General features: G+C 41.1%; 1 protein-coding gene across 8 annotated transcripts in view; it reads left to right on the forward strand.

Annotated features, from left to right (window-relative positions):
* The window catches only part of TNIK (TRAF2 and NCK interacting kinase), a 382866-nt gene that overhangs the window by 354795 nt on the left and 13920 nt on the right, over positions 1 to 14151 (forward strand). For all 8 annotated transcript variants that reach the window (XM_041002750.1, XM_041002751.1, XM_041002753.1 and 5 more), the window contains 5 exons: positions 5903 to 6032; positions 9058 to 9222; positions 10097 to 10208; positions 11042 to 11212; positions 12817 to 12960. In XM_041002750.1, coding sequence (XP_040858684.1) covers positions 5903 to 6032; positions 9058 to 9222; positions 10097 to 10208; positions 11042 to 11212; positions 12817 to 12960 — 722 coding nt within the window. The remainder of the gene's footprint in view (positions 1 to 5902; positions 6033 to 9057; positions 9223 to 10096; positions 10209 to 11041; positions 11213 to 12816; positions 12961 to 14151) is intronic.

A 14151-nucleotide genomic window follows, 5' to 3' on the forward strand; every position in this document is an offset into this window, starting at 1 on the left:
TCCGTCTTTGAGCATGAAGGGCTCTTTCAGTCCCCTTCTACACCCCTCAGTGTATATACATGCTTTCGTGTGTGAACATTGGAACATGTCCTAAATTTCTGACACTGTAAGATACTCCAAATATACTTCATATATTTTCTGTACCAGTCTTGAAATCAATCATTTCTCTTAGGAGCCCTGATTATTTTTATTGGAGGGTGATGGTAGAGACCATTGTAGGAGTGCTCACTCTGCTCATTGCTACTGCAGTGTCATTTCTTTGAGTCTCTTTCCATTGATAGTGCAAGGAAGTACACACACATATTAACCAATACATGTATGTATATCAACAAATAGATGTGTAGTCACCTGTGTCTATGTTAAACTAAGTATGAGTTAATATTGACATCTTGGGACTAGTGCAGTGGCTCAACAGGCTAATCTTCCACCTGCAAGCCCCAGTTCATACCCCAGGTGCTCCACTTCCAATCTAGCTGCATGGTTGTGGCCTGAGAAAGCAGTGGAGAATGGACCAGGTCTTTGGGCCCATGCACCCACAAGGGAGACCCAGAGGAGGCTCTTGGCTCCAAGGTGTTGGATCAGCTCACTAGGATTTCTTTGAGAAAAGAACCAGCAGATGGAAAACCTTTCTCCCTGTGTCTTTCCTTCTGTCTGTGAGTCTCCCTTTCAAGCAAAAACAAATACACTTTTTTCGAAAATACATATACCACCAATTCTAATTCATTGCCATATAAATCATTCTTTTCAAGCAATATAATTTTTAAGATTTTATTTATTTTTGTTAAAAAAAGAAGAGCTATGGGTAAAAACAAAGGAGAGATCGAGAAAGAGTGCCCATCGCTGATGCACTCCCCCAAACAGCTGCAATGGTTGCAATGGCAGGAGTCAAGAGGTCTGAAGCCAGGACTCAGGAGTGTCCTCCAGGTCTCCCATGTAGGTCGCAGGGCCCAAGAACTTGGGATGTACTCTGGTACTTTTCCATGCCGTAAGCAGGGAGTTGGATAAGAAGTGGAGCAGCTAAGACTCAAACCCACATCTCTATGGGATGCCGACACCACAGGCGGGGCCCAGCCTGTTAAACCCCCTTGCAGACCCCTAATGGATCACTCTAAATACTTCCCATTGCTTATCTGTAGATTGTAACACTATCCGTGAGAAAGCTGGTTCTCATCATGCATCACCGTTTGCTTAAATTACTCACTTGCAGTTTACATGCATAAAAATATTGAAATTATTAACTGTGTACCTCCCTTTGCCTTTTGCCTTACAAACTTTGCTCATTTCCAGGATTATTTAGGCCAATTACTTTCCTTCCATTCTTTTCACTGGAGTTGCACATACATTTGCAGTAACTAAATTCTCACTGTTCACTTTTTTTTCTGAGATTACCCAGCGTCTTCACTGATTTTCTTCCTAGGTTTTAAAATTTTTATTGCATTTGTACATATTTAAGATGTACAGTGTGTTTTTATTCACATATGCAATATGTTCTTCTTCTCCCAGCTTATTTAAGTATCCATTCTACACTTAGAGATGATTCTTGGGGAGCAATGAAAACATTTAAATTCTACTCTCAATAAATTTCAATTGTGCTATAATACAGTGTTAGCTGTATTTGAAAATCAAATGAACATAGTGGTTAAAAACTAGGACCTTTTCTGTTTCTGCCATTTTGAGCATCAAATTCTTTTAAACGGTGATGGATACTACTGGTTTTTTGTTTTGTTTCATTTTGAGGCCTTGAAAGAGCGTCCAGCCCAATAGGGATATGCAGTGTTGTAGCTTCTAGAGATTGCTGTGGGTTGTACATGAATCCTGAAATATTTTCTCTTTTCACTGATTTTTGTAAATTTGTAGATGCTGCTGTACCACAATGTTTTGTGGCATATCCCAATATATTTTTGTAGTTTAATAACTATCTAAATTATTTTTGGTACATCCTAGGGAACTCAGTGCTAAAAATATATTTGACATTATGAAACAGCAAAATCTCACATTAGTTGTTAAGGACTTTTTCTATAATTGTTTAGTTTTTTATAATGATAGCATGGGTGATCAGGATGGGAAGGATTGAGATTTAGTAAAGTGGGTAAAGTTATTGTTTCCAAATTTGCTATTTTTTCTTGTTGTTTCTGGGGTAAGGAGTGTCTTAAGGACATTTTTAACATGCTAACAATTGTCCTCAGAGCTGGTCAGAACAAATGTATTTTGACAATAAGCTTGAATGAAATCTCTACTAGAGACACTAAACAACACCTTTGACCCAATGTACCTTGAATGATTTCATAAACACTTAGAAAGTGCTCCCTACACAGCATGTCCAGTGCTTGGCACTAAAGATGCCATTGCTCATGAGATGTACTGCAGAGAGAGAGAATGAGCTTAGAGTCCCTGGACCACAGTTTGGAAGATGTTAGCCCAAGGGTTTTAGAAAATGGAAAAGAACCTTCCAGGGAGACAAGACAAACTAAGTCACTAGAATTCTCATAGTATCATGAGAATAGGAAACGATTATAAATTCCATGCTGAAAGAGGTGCGGGATTTGTTTTGTTTTGTTTTTTTCTTTTAAAGCAAAAACAAAACAAAACCAGTTAGAGGTTGGCAAGGACCAGATCATGGAGAGGCCATAGAAAGGAGCTTGCAGTTTATCCTGTGGCTGGTGGAGAACTGCAGAAGGTTCGAAAGCAGATGAAAAGATGTAGTCAGATTTGTGTTTCAGGGAGTTAATGTTCCTAACTATAAGGCAGAGATAAAAGAAGAAGGAAATTAGAGATGGAATGACCAACAAGACTGTTGATCAGGTGACACGGGAAGCAGACCTACTGCGACAAGCACAGGAAGGCCAGAAAACATTGCAGACATGTTCAGGAGGCAGAAGGGATAGGAGCTAGGATGAGGACGAGGAGATAAAAGAGGCCAGGATAAACATAGAGCTTCTAGAATGAATAAACAGTTGACCTGTAATGTCTTACTCAGGTCATCAGTGCAGAAGGAAGGGAGATCCGTTTAAGAAGAAAGAGGATTTCAGCTGTTTGAAGGGAGGAAAACTGGCCCTCCAGGTGGAAATAGCTAAGATGCAGCAGGATACTTTGCTGCAAAAGGAGATTACAGATTGATTTAGGATTATTCTGCAAATGAGTGATGATAATAAAGGTCAGGGACAAGAGGATGATAAGAGGTGAAGCAGAGTCAAGCAGAATCCTGGGGACCATTTGTCCTTCAGAATAACAGATAAAGAAATTGAGTGGTCACAGAAAAAAAACTGAGGCAAGCTTATCTCACCATAGCCAAGGGAGGAAGAGAAGCATAGAGAAGTGATCCACAGTGTACTGACAACAAGACAACCTCTCTGATCTAAATATGTTCTGCAACTGGGAGGCAGTGGGATGCCTCTGGTCGGGGGATCCTGTGAGCTACGTTGGCTCCTGGCTTTCACAGTGCTCATCCAGACAGTTGGAGGCATTTGGGGAGTGAACCAGCAGGTGGAAACTTCACTTCCTTTCACTTCTTCCCCACTTCTCAAATGAATGAAAAGTGCATTGTAAAAATTAAGTTCTGCAATCCCTCAAATGTGAACGGTCTGCTCTGTTTTGCCTTTTAAAAAGAAACATGTGAAGAGGACGTTTGTAACATGCAGAAATTTGTGGCAATTTTGTATATCAAAAGATATCACCTTATATCTGACAACATTATAGAAAATGTTGGCTATTTCTATAAGGTAGACATTCTAGAAAATGTCTTGGACTACATTTCCATTTCTGGATTCACCCTCATCTGTCTGTCTTTCTGTTCAAAATGAATATTTCTCAACTTCTTAAATACTTTATAAAGTTCTTGGACTCTGACAGCATCTTAGAAGCCAGAGATGATTTTTAAATATGTGAGAAGCAAAATACTCAAATGAATGAAGTGATCACAGTTAGCACCCATAAAGAGAATTAATCCTTAAAACCTTTCTTTTTAAAAACAGCTTGGAAAAAAAGGCAGGGAATGGGTTATGCAGTGGTTAATGCACTGCTTTGAGACAGCTGCATCCCATATTGGAACTCCTGGATTTAAGCCCTACCTTGCTGCCTTGCTTCTGACTCAGCACAGGGAGGAACAGATGATAGCCCAAGATTTTGGGACCCTTGACTTGTCGGAGACCCAGTTGGAGTTCCCAGTTCTGAGCTCCCATTTTCACCTTAACTTCACCTAGCCATGTCTATTGTCACAATCTGAGGAGTGAACCAGCAGATGGCAAGATCTCTGCCTATCTCTGTCTGCCTTTCAAACAAATGAGAAGATAAAATAAGAAAACAGTAACTATGGAATTGAAAATCAAAATCCTCCTTCTAAGAAACCGTGCTGTTCCAAGCAGAGTCTGTGCACGCTGCATTGCCTGCCTGCTCATCCAAGGCAGAGATGTTCTATGTTGTGTGAATGAGAGCCCTCACATTTCTGGCAGTCATCCCTTGTTCAGCCCTGGTGCTGTGCTCCGTGCAGCAGGACACACAGGGGCATCAGTATATGCTGTCGATCAGCTTGTCAGCATTCTATTTACCTTTTGCTATTATATCTATTAAAAAAATCAGAAGTTGCAGAATTACAGAGTTACAGAAAGAGATACACACAGAGAGATTTTATTGTCTCCTGGTTCACATCCCAAATGCCCCAAGATCTGGGACTGGCTCAGATCAAAGCTAAGAGCCAGAAACTCCATGACAGCCCATACACATTGAGAACATTAGTAGGGAATTGAATCAGAAGCAGAGCAGCTGGAATTGGAATTGGAATCCATACATGAAATGCCTATGTCCCAGGCAGCAGCTAACCTACTACTGTGCCACAATGCCAGCCCCATGTCATGACATCTTAAACACAATAGGGAGGAAAAATTGGAAATAAATGTACTGCAATGTGGAACAGTTGTAGAGTTTTAAAAAATGCTGACTACTGCCAAGTTAAATGGGATGCATCAGTAAAGCAGAAGGTTCTTAATTGAGAATCTTTATAAAAATATAAAATCCATCTTATGTAATGATTATTTGTTCACTCCTATTGCCAAGTATTGAGTAGGTGTTGGGTATGTAATACTGAGCGAAGAGTCTAGACAAGGCATCTGTCCTCACATACGTAAGAGAAAAGGAGAATGCGAAAGAGAATCGGAAGATAAAAAATCAGCAATTATGAAGCAAACTACTAAGGAGAAAGGCAGGATCCCCTAAGATGAGATCAGGGCCATGGGAGGGAACTGGGCAAGAGGCAGGTTGCAAAGAGGTTTCCAGGCAGAAGGAAGAGCATGTAGAAAAGCCTGAGTGTCTATGGTCCCAGAAGGAGGTGGAGTGGGAGAGCATGCACTGCCTGGGAGGCCCCGTGCTCACGACAACCATTCCCAATGGAGGACAGGAAAACTGACTCACTCTGGCTGCAGGACAAAGATCGTGCATGTGGGATGTCTGTCCAGAAATCAGGACACTAAAATTCATAAATAGGTGGGCTATGTGGCTTAGCAGTTAAGATACTGTCTTATGGAATACCTGAATTTGACCTTTGGGCCCAGCTCCTAACATCTTCTTCCTACTAATGCAGACCCTGGAATACAGTGGCGATGACTTAATTGAATCACTCTCACCATATAGGACAAGTGGCTTAGGTTCTTGGTTCTGGTTCAGCTCAGCCTGGCCCTGTTCATTGTGGATATCTAAGGATGGAGCCACAAGGTGGGAGCTGTGTCTCTGTCTCTTTCTCCCTCGGAAGAAAAGATTTAATTCATAGAGAGTATATTTAAGGTCACATAAACATACTTCAGATGATCAATGTTACGTATATTGTATCACAATAAAAACAGCTAATGTGGGCAGTAATCAGGTATTCCCTAAGCATTCAATTGCCGTGAATATTGTTCCTTCCACTTCTCAGACCAACAGGCGCTCCAGGGAGTAACGAGCAGTACAATGTGGGAATGGTCGGGACACACGGGCTGGAGACTTCTCATGCAGACACCTTCAGCAGCAGTATTTCAAGAGAAGGAACCCTGATGATCAGAGAGGTGAGTTGGTTTCAAAACTGTGGAGGAAGTACATTTCTTAAGCAGTTTTGTATTAGAAGGTGTTCTTAGCATGGAGCATGAAGGGAACCTGTACTTCTATAAGCTGGGTCATTTCAGTTGCCCACTGCCTTCTTTCCTGCAACTTTCTGTGCTTTTGCAATACAACTAAATTACATGGACCCAAACTCTTCAGTGGGGACTATGCAAATTAGAATACAGAATTTGAGCCTGAGGACATACAACTGGCAAACCCAGATGTTTCCTACAATAGGAAAACAGAAGTGAACAGTCTGTGAATACCATGTCATTTGTTATGCCTGCTCTCTCCATGGTTTTGTGTTGGAGGATTCCATTGCATACCATATTTAGTAGTTCTGAGAGAGAGTGATGTTTTCTAGTCATCTTATCTAAATTAACTGTGAAAACCATCTCACTGTTTTTAGCGAAGGTATAAAGAAATATACACATCAGTTTTAAAGTGTACCTTCTCCCTCTTATTTTTGTTGTTGTTGTTATGTTTTAACTCTAGGAACATCCTTTCATTTCTTGGGAGACACACATTCCTTTCCTCTGTCTTTCCAGCACCCAGTGACTCCCTATTGTATCTAATAGGTCCCTGAAAAATTTCCCATCATTTTTACTTTATCCTAATCCTGGAAGTTTGAGAATAATCCTTCATTTACTTGGATGAAAAAAAAAACTGTTTGACTTCTCCTTGCATTTATCTTTTCTAAAATTTCATAAATAGTAATATTAAATAGATCAATAAATGTAAGTTTTCATTCCATAACAGTTACTGATCTTATTTTACATTGTCCTTAGGATTGAAACTCTTTGGCTTCTCACCACTGCCAGCTCTTTCCTCTGACACATACACCATCTGTAACTCCTTCAATCAGCAGAGTTGGGAAACACTAAGAATGCTCTACTCTCCACAAGGGCAGAGGGTATTTCATTTTTTTAAGGAAGAGGAGAAGCATAGTTTTGAAATGAATGAGGTAATAGGTGGCAGTCGATGGAGGCAAGAAAACTATGCACAAAGCAAACTGGTAGGATTCTATCGTTTGACCTCGTCAAATCTTTTAAGCCGACTTTGAAGCTCCTTATACCTGGAATGAAAAGTGGACTTGGCTAGTGAAGTTGACCTTGTGTGTTTCCGGTGTCTACATTTCCCAAATCCATACACTTATGGATAACTTCAGCATAGCATGGAGGGTTTCTATAGCTTTTCGCTTGAGAAAACCAGAGGGACAATGTTCTGGAGTGAGTTGCCCTCTGACTCTGAAACAAAAGGACCCCAGTTTCCAACATGAGTTAAAATGTTCTCGGGTTTTTATAATAGAGTCTGTAGCTCCAAGCAGACATTTAGAGACACAATTTCTTTTCTATTTTCAGCCGTAACAGAATGTTTGAAGTTGCTAAAACATCCCCTGTTTATGACTATAATCAAACACTTTGAAAAGCAGCAGCCATTAATTTCACACAGAATTTGATCTATTGAGGACTCCAAAGCCTTTTTCAATTTCCAAAGTCTGCCCTTCCCCAAAAAATGAGTTTTTAAAATAGCAAATTGCTTCCACCAGGGTTAGCCAGAAAAACACAATAGATACATATGTATGTATCTGTAGTATGAAGAAACGGTGCTGAGTTTGGGAAGGTCAGGAAGTCTAGTGGTCTGCCACCTGCAGGGCTGCTGGTTGTATAGATCCCATCTGAAGGTTTGTAGAGAGTTGACATGTCCCAGCTCAAAATGGGAGACAGGAAAAAGAGAGGGGAGCCAATTCCTCCTCCCCTGGATTTTTCTGTTCAAGCCTTCAAAGAACAGGTTGATGTCTCTACTGAGTGCATCAATTCCAATGCCAATCCCATCCAAATACAATGCTTAATCTGGGCACTCCATTTCCTAGTCAAACAATAAACATCATAAAACCTTGAGTAGAAATGCATTAGAACTACATGTATTGGAAAAGAGGAACTTAGGTTCAAACATAACCTGACAAATAAGAAAATAAAAATTGATTATAGTAAAATTAGTTTATTGGTGCATACCACTAATTCAGTGTCCCAACACTGAACTCATTCAACTGATCATCCATTTGTTGGAAACGCTATTCTCCCTCCCCACCTACTGCCCATCTTCCAGCCATTAAATCCCTGCAGATGTGGCACAGCCTGGTCTTTCTCCTCAAAGCCTCTTCAGGACTCCATGGACCTCTGTTATCACATCCCTCTGGTGTCAGCTGGGATCTCACCAATGTATGTCCATCTCACTGAGCCACAAGACTAGCTTGTCATCATGAAGGCTCTTTTTGGTTACAAGTAATATAAAGAACCTGTCTACAATGCATGCCTGTCTTACTGCACTAACAGATACAGTATGTTTAAAATGGAAGCTAGATTCATTTCACATACTTTGATATTCATGGTGACCTTGTTTTCATTGTCTACGTCACAAAGCATCTTAATTCCTTACTAAGAGATTCAACATTACTGGTAGAAGATAAATGTGATCTCTTACATCATGTCAGTATTTTAGAACTCATGTTAGATCTGATTAATCATTGTTTTGACCTGTGAATGCTAAAGGGCCTGTGAATTGAGTAACATTGCCTCTTCGTTTTCTTAGAAGCACTTGTATGTGGGTTTTTAGTATTAATTTCATGCTACTGCCTCTTATCAGCAATATTTTAGGCTGTGCATAGGCTTGCTTCATTGTAACATGGCATTAGGATCTGTTATCCAATTCATTAATATCATATACCCACCCCAACACATACACACACTCCACAAGAGAAACTTCGAAGTATGAGTTCCACTCAGCTCCCACACCTTGTGGTGTCCCTGTCTCCTACACCATATGTGACAGAAGACCCCTACACCGTATGTGACAAAGCCCAGAGCCAATCCATGGATGAAATATGAGTACAGAGACTTGCTCTTGTTTTCATAGGTTCCTCTCATCCACACCCATATGACAGCCTTTTAGGCCCCTTTCTGATGTCCCCTCTGTGTTGTGTCCTCTTAGACATCTGGAGAGAAGAAGCGATCTGGCCACAGTGACAGCAATGGCTTCGCTGGCCACATCAACCTCCCAGACCTGGTGCAGCAGAGCCATTCGCCAGCAGGGACACCAACGGAGGGCCTGGGCCGTGTGTCTGCCCATCCCCAGGAGATGGACGCAGGAACTGAAGTAAGTGCTGTGCGGTGGCCCTGCAGTGCTATTCTGCTCCACGATTCTAAAATCTCACTCTCTTCAATAATGAGGTCTTGCCAAGCCCCCTGAAACATACTTTGTTAGTTTCTGCTATGTTCATGAAGCTGCGCTGTGTTTATGTGAACAAAGAAATCATCGAAGCAGAGCTGTAGAAACCTCTGTCATATCATCCGGACCCAAATCTGTTTTTATAGATGGGAATACCGCACTCAGAGAGGTCCAGTGACTTGCCTAAAGCATACTGCTGTTTGTTCATAGAGCTCCAGCCACAACTGGGACCTCCTGTCTTCCAGGACAGTGACAGAAGGTTGAGCAACTTCAAAGCCAACAGTGGAGGTTCATATTTAAATAAAATTAATGACACTGTGTTTGACTTGAATGAAGGGAGGTTTCAATGATTTCCTTAAGCTCATTTACAGTATTCATAGATAGGTTCTTGAAGTGTTCAAGCTGCTCGGCTCCAAGCAGTGTGAGAAGGAGAAACAAGGACAGTGGTATGAGAAGCCTAAATATGCTCAAATGTTGAGCAGTGCCCCTAAACATTGTTGAATGAGATGTTGCATCAGTTCACATGATAAAATGCAACCTGTACTCCAAAATGTGATATTCTCACTACAGCTCTGATCGTCTGATAGCTAGTTCAACCCTACCAATGCACAGCAGCTATAGAACAACCAGTACCAGGAGGGGCTGGGAAGAGGTGCCTTGCTTTGACTCAGTAGTTCGTGTATGGACAGTGAAACCCAGCAAAGACTCTGTGATCAGTCTTAAACCCAGCAAACACCTTTAGACTGTTTGCTGCTGCAGTGTCTATGGATCTGTTCAGCTTGGTCCTCTTGCTTATTACCAGTACGGCATGGGGAGCAGCACCAAAGCCTCCTTCACGCCCTTTGTGGACCCCAGAGTGTACCAGACATCTCCCACTGATGAAGATGAAGAGGATGAGGAATCTTCAGCTGCAGGTAAGCCAGGAGGCCCCAGTGTTATACAAACAGCTTGCTTTTTTTTTCTTTTGGAAAAGAAAATGGAAATTAATTTTCCATTAAATTTCCTTAATATGAAAATTAATCATCAATTCAGTAGGTAAGCCATTTACTGCCTGGTCCTTATCTTAAAAGGGAAGGCTTCTATGGTTTTTTTTTATATGTAATTCATAAAGCAAATTTTTGCTTCCTTTTCTTTTTTTCTTTTTTCTGCTTTACTGTGGCTAGGAAGCCAGAGGTATCCAAGAACTTTAGGAAAAGCTGTTCTTCAGCGACCTATGAATTCACCATCTATTTCCCAAAAGCAGTTTCTGGGTATAAACCTATGCACGCAGTAGATGCCTAATGATTGTGTGTTGTGTTGAGTTTGAGGTGTGTGCTTCCCATCACGCAAGTCTGGCTGATTTAGAGGACAGTCTTGCTTTCTAGAATTCTGCAACTAACTAATCTTCAAAATCAGCTCAGGCCGGTTTCTTAATTGATGTGAGATTATAAAAAGCAAGTATTTCTTGTGTTTATTACAAGACGTTGTGATGGTCTATTGAATTTTTTATGTAATATTAAAAATCCTAAACATGCGAAATAACGTTTATAAGCCTGTCTTGTCAGTAGATAGAATACCGCTTCTATGAATGGCTTGCAGTTTATGCTACTAAAGATAATTGAAAAGGAAACAGTCTCGGATTGTCTGTGCCTTCACTGTTAACACACACTAAACAAGGAGGAGCAACAGTGTTCCGATGCCGATGCTCCATGTCTTCATCGCTTGTCTTGTAAGATGCCACTGATGTCTCCGATTCTTTTTCTTGAAGCTCTGTTTACTAGTGAACTTCTTAGGCAAGAACAGGCCAAACTCAATGAAGCACGGAAGATCTCAGTGGTGAATGTAAACCCAACCAACATTCGGCCTCATAGTGACACACCCGAAATTAGAAAATACAAGAAACGATTCAACTCGGAAATACTTTGTGCAGCTCTGTGGGGTATGTTGGTGCTCTTATTTGATTTACTGCTTAGTAATGAATTGACCCTCGACCAGGAGAAGCTTGTGAATGTTACCTGGTTGGATCGTAGATACTACAGACTTCATCTCAGAGGTCTGTGACCTCAGAGAGGCTAAAGGCGATTGTATACATAGAGCTGATGCCTCAAGATCCAGGATGACAAAGACAATGACAGTTTTATGTCAATAACAGAATAAGCTGCCACTTAACATGTGTATCCAGGCACTGTGTGCTATATCCCACATTGTGTCTCTGTGGTCCATATAATTCCTGCAATGGGAATCCTGGCCATGCCATGATTGCATAGCCGAAAATCCAGCCCAGTGCCTTTTAGTGAGTTGCTCAAGACTGTGTCGCTGGCGGTGAAAACAAAAAGAAAAGGGAAAGGAAAAAGAAAAAAAAAAGCTTGAAGTAAGGACAAATAAGGCACAATTCCTTACAGTTCAAAACTTTGACCTGCAGTTCTTGTGGAAAAGACCTACAAGTTTTAACTGACTTCAAAATTAGCACAGATGTAATGTAATTCTATCCAAGCCCTGTGTTACTGCTGATACCATGGACAGATCAGGAAGTGTGTGACCCATCCAGACCCACTGAAAATGCTAGTGCCGGATTGGGCTACATACTTTTAAAAGGCCAAAAGCATAAGGTGTTAGAGGGGAGAGTACAAGCCTAGAAGGCCATTAAATGAGAGGTTCTGCTCTAGAGAGGAGACAGAAGAGAACAAGGCAGCCATTTAATATTGGAAGGCTTGATATGTGAACAAAAGGGTAGACATTTACCTTGCTCAAGTAAGGGGGTTTAGAGAGCTGCATGTTCATGAATATAGTCAACTGCAACCTGTCAATGTATGAATACATGTGTTGGAGTGATAGCTGATTAACTTCCCTAGAGGTTAATTGTAGGATTAAATGTCTCTGGGGAAGACTATCTACGTACAAGAAGTTTTGAAAAAGGAATTACTGCATGGAAAAGTTATATCTAAATACCTGCAAAATATCTTAAAGTCTATATTTCTGTGACTCCTCAACTATTAACACTTTCTCTTGAACTATTTATCATTCTGTAGGAAAAACAGGAGCAAAACCTTGATGATATGGCATACAGAATAGCTAAATTTTGGTATGAGAAGGACGAAGGGCTTTTCTTCCAACTTGTTATGGAAATAGAAATTAGAAACCCTATCCTGAAGGTTACTAGTGTGGAACTCCTTCTTCAATAGGTGTGAGGATAGATGTTAAAAGAAACGGGTTTCTTAGGGAAAGCCAAGAAAGAGGTGGTTGTCACAGCAAAGAGATAGAGACATGGGTGTAGTTGAGCCTCCTTTTGACAAGGAGTCTCCATACAGGCTAATAAACAACTGGATGTAATGAAGGCTTCTACCACTTTACAAAAGAAAACAGCAATGTCCTTACCAGAGGGTCTGTGACTTGATTCCCTTGACAGAACTTCTACATTCCCTGCTACAGCACCTACTCACCCACTAAGTAATATTGACAAGACACAGTTTGTTATATTTATGAGTAACACAGAGCCAGAGGGCTAAAGCTACTCAAAGTCAATCTTGTGTAACTTGTTTGTAGGTGTAAACCTTCTAGTGGGGACTGAAAACGGCCTGATGCTCTTGGACCGAAGTGGGCAAGGCAAAGTCTACAATCTGATCAACCGGAGGCGATTTCAGCAGATGGATGTGCTAGAAGGACTGAATGTCCTTGTGACAATATCAGGTATGTTGCCAGGATGACTGAACTCTCTTAGTCTGCACCGGTGGGCAAAATGATCACCTCATTTCTGAAGAAACGGTAAACTCTGTGCTTGCAAACTGAAAAACAACACGGTAAGTTACAGCAGTACGGCTGGAGTGGGGTCTCTGGGGTTTCTGACTGCCCAAGAGAACTCTCACTTCTGCAGCAAAGCTGAGTTGGGCAGAAACCTTTCACAAAGGTTATTTATTTGTAGGCTTTTGTCAGGATTCAGCAACAAACCTTTTAAGATATCTACACTTCAGTTATGACCAGCTGAAGAATATCAGAATGTAAGCCTCTGAGAGGAAAATTTAGTTAAGCAGAAATTCATCTGGACTCTGTTGCTTGTAGTACAAGAACTTCCTTTGCTCATATAGTTCCTGACTTTTTCACAAGTGCAACTGACCTATTGGATGAGCATCATAGCACTGAAGCATGCTATAATCTTTTTTCTGGTTCCTAAAAGGAGCACTAGAAAATAAATATGGATGGAGCAGGCATTTCGCATGGTGATTAAACCATCACATGGGATACTCAAATCCCATATTAGAGTACTTGGGGACAAGTCATGGTTCTATCCCAAGTTTTCTTCCTGCCGATGCATACCCTGGTAGGCAACAGTAACAGATCAAGTAGTTGGTTCTTGCCACTCAAGAGAGCCTGAACTGAGTTCTTGGCTCCTGGCTTTGGCCTGGTGCAGCCTTACTATTGTGGGCACTTTTGAAATAAACTGACAGATGAAACTCACTTGCATATATGCATTCTCCTTCATTAATTAAAAAAAAATAGACAAAGATGAAGTCTTTATTTGATTACTCTATTGTGAAAAGAGAAACCGGGAGGAGTCTGTGTTACTAAAGGCCTTTTGCTTTCTGGTGGTCTTTGATGGTCTGAGGGTGTTCTCTTATTGCATCCACTATGAGCCATCGCTACTCCTATTCTTTAGAACCTCCTGGGAAGATAAGAAGATCCAGGCCAGGGTCAGACCTGGAGTGGTACCCATGTGTCAGCAGGTTTCATAGCTCCAGATGTGTCCATTGTACAGCCAAGTTTGAGAACGTGGCTCTGTGCTCGGCCACTGTTTCTCAGGGAGACAACACGGGTTGAACTCTGAAGAAAGTTTTAACACCTCGAGGAGCCAGCTGTACTTTTGTTGGAAGGAAATGTCTTCCA

Source organism: Ochotona curzoniae, unplaced genomic scaffold (genome assembly GCF_017591425.1).
Source record: "Ochotona curzoniae isolate NIBS_2020 unplaced genomic scaffold, NIBS_Ocur_1.0 scaffold_2587, whole genome shotgun sequence".
Classification (NCBI taxonomy): Eukaryota; Metazoa; Chordata; class Mammalia; order Lagomorpha; family Ochotonidae; genus Ochotona; species Ochotona curzoniae.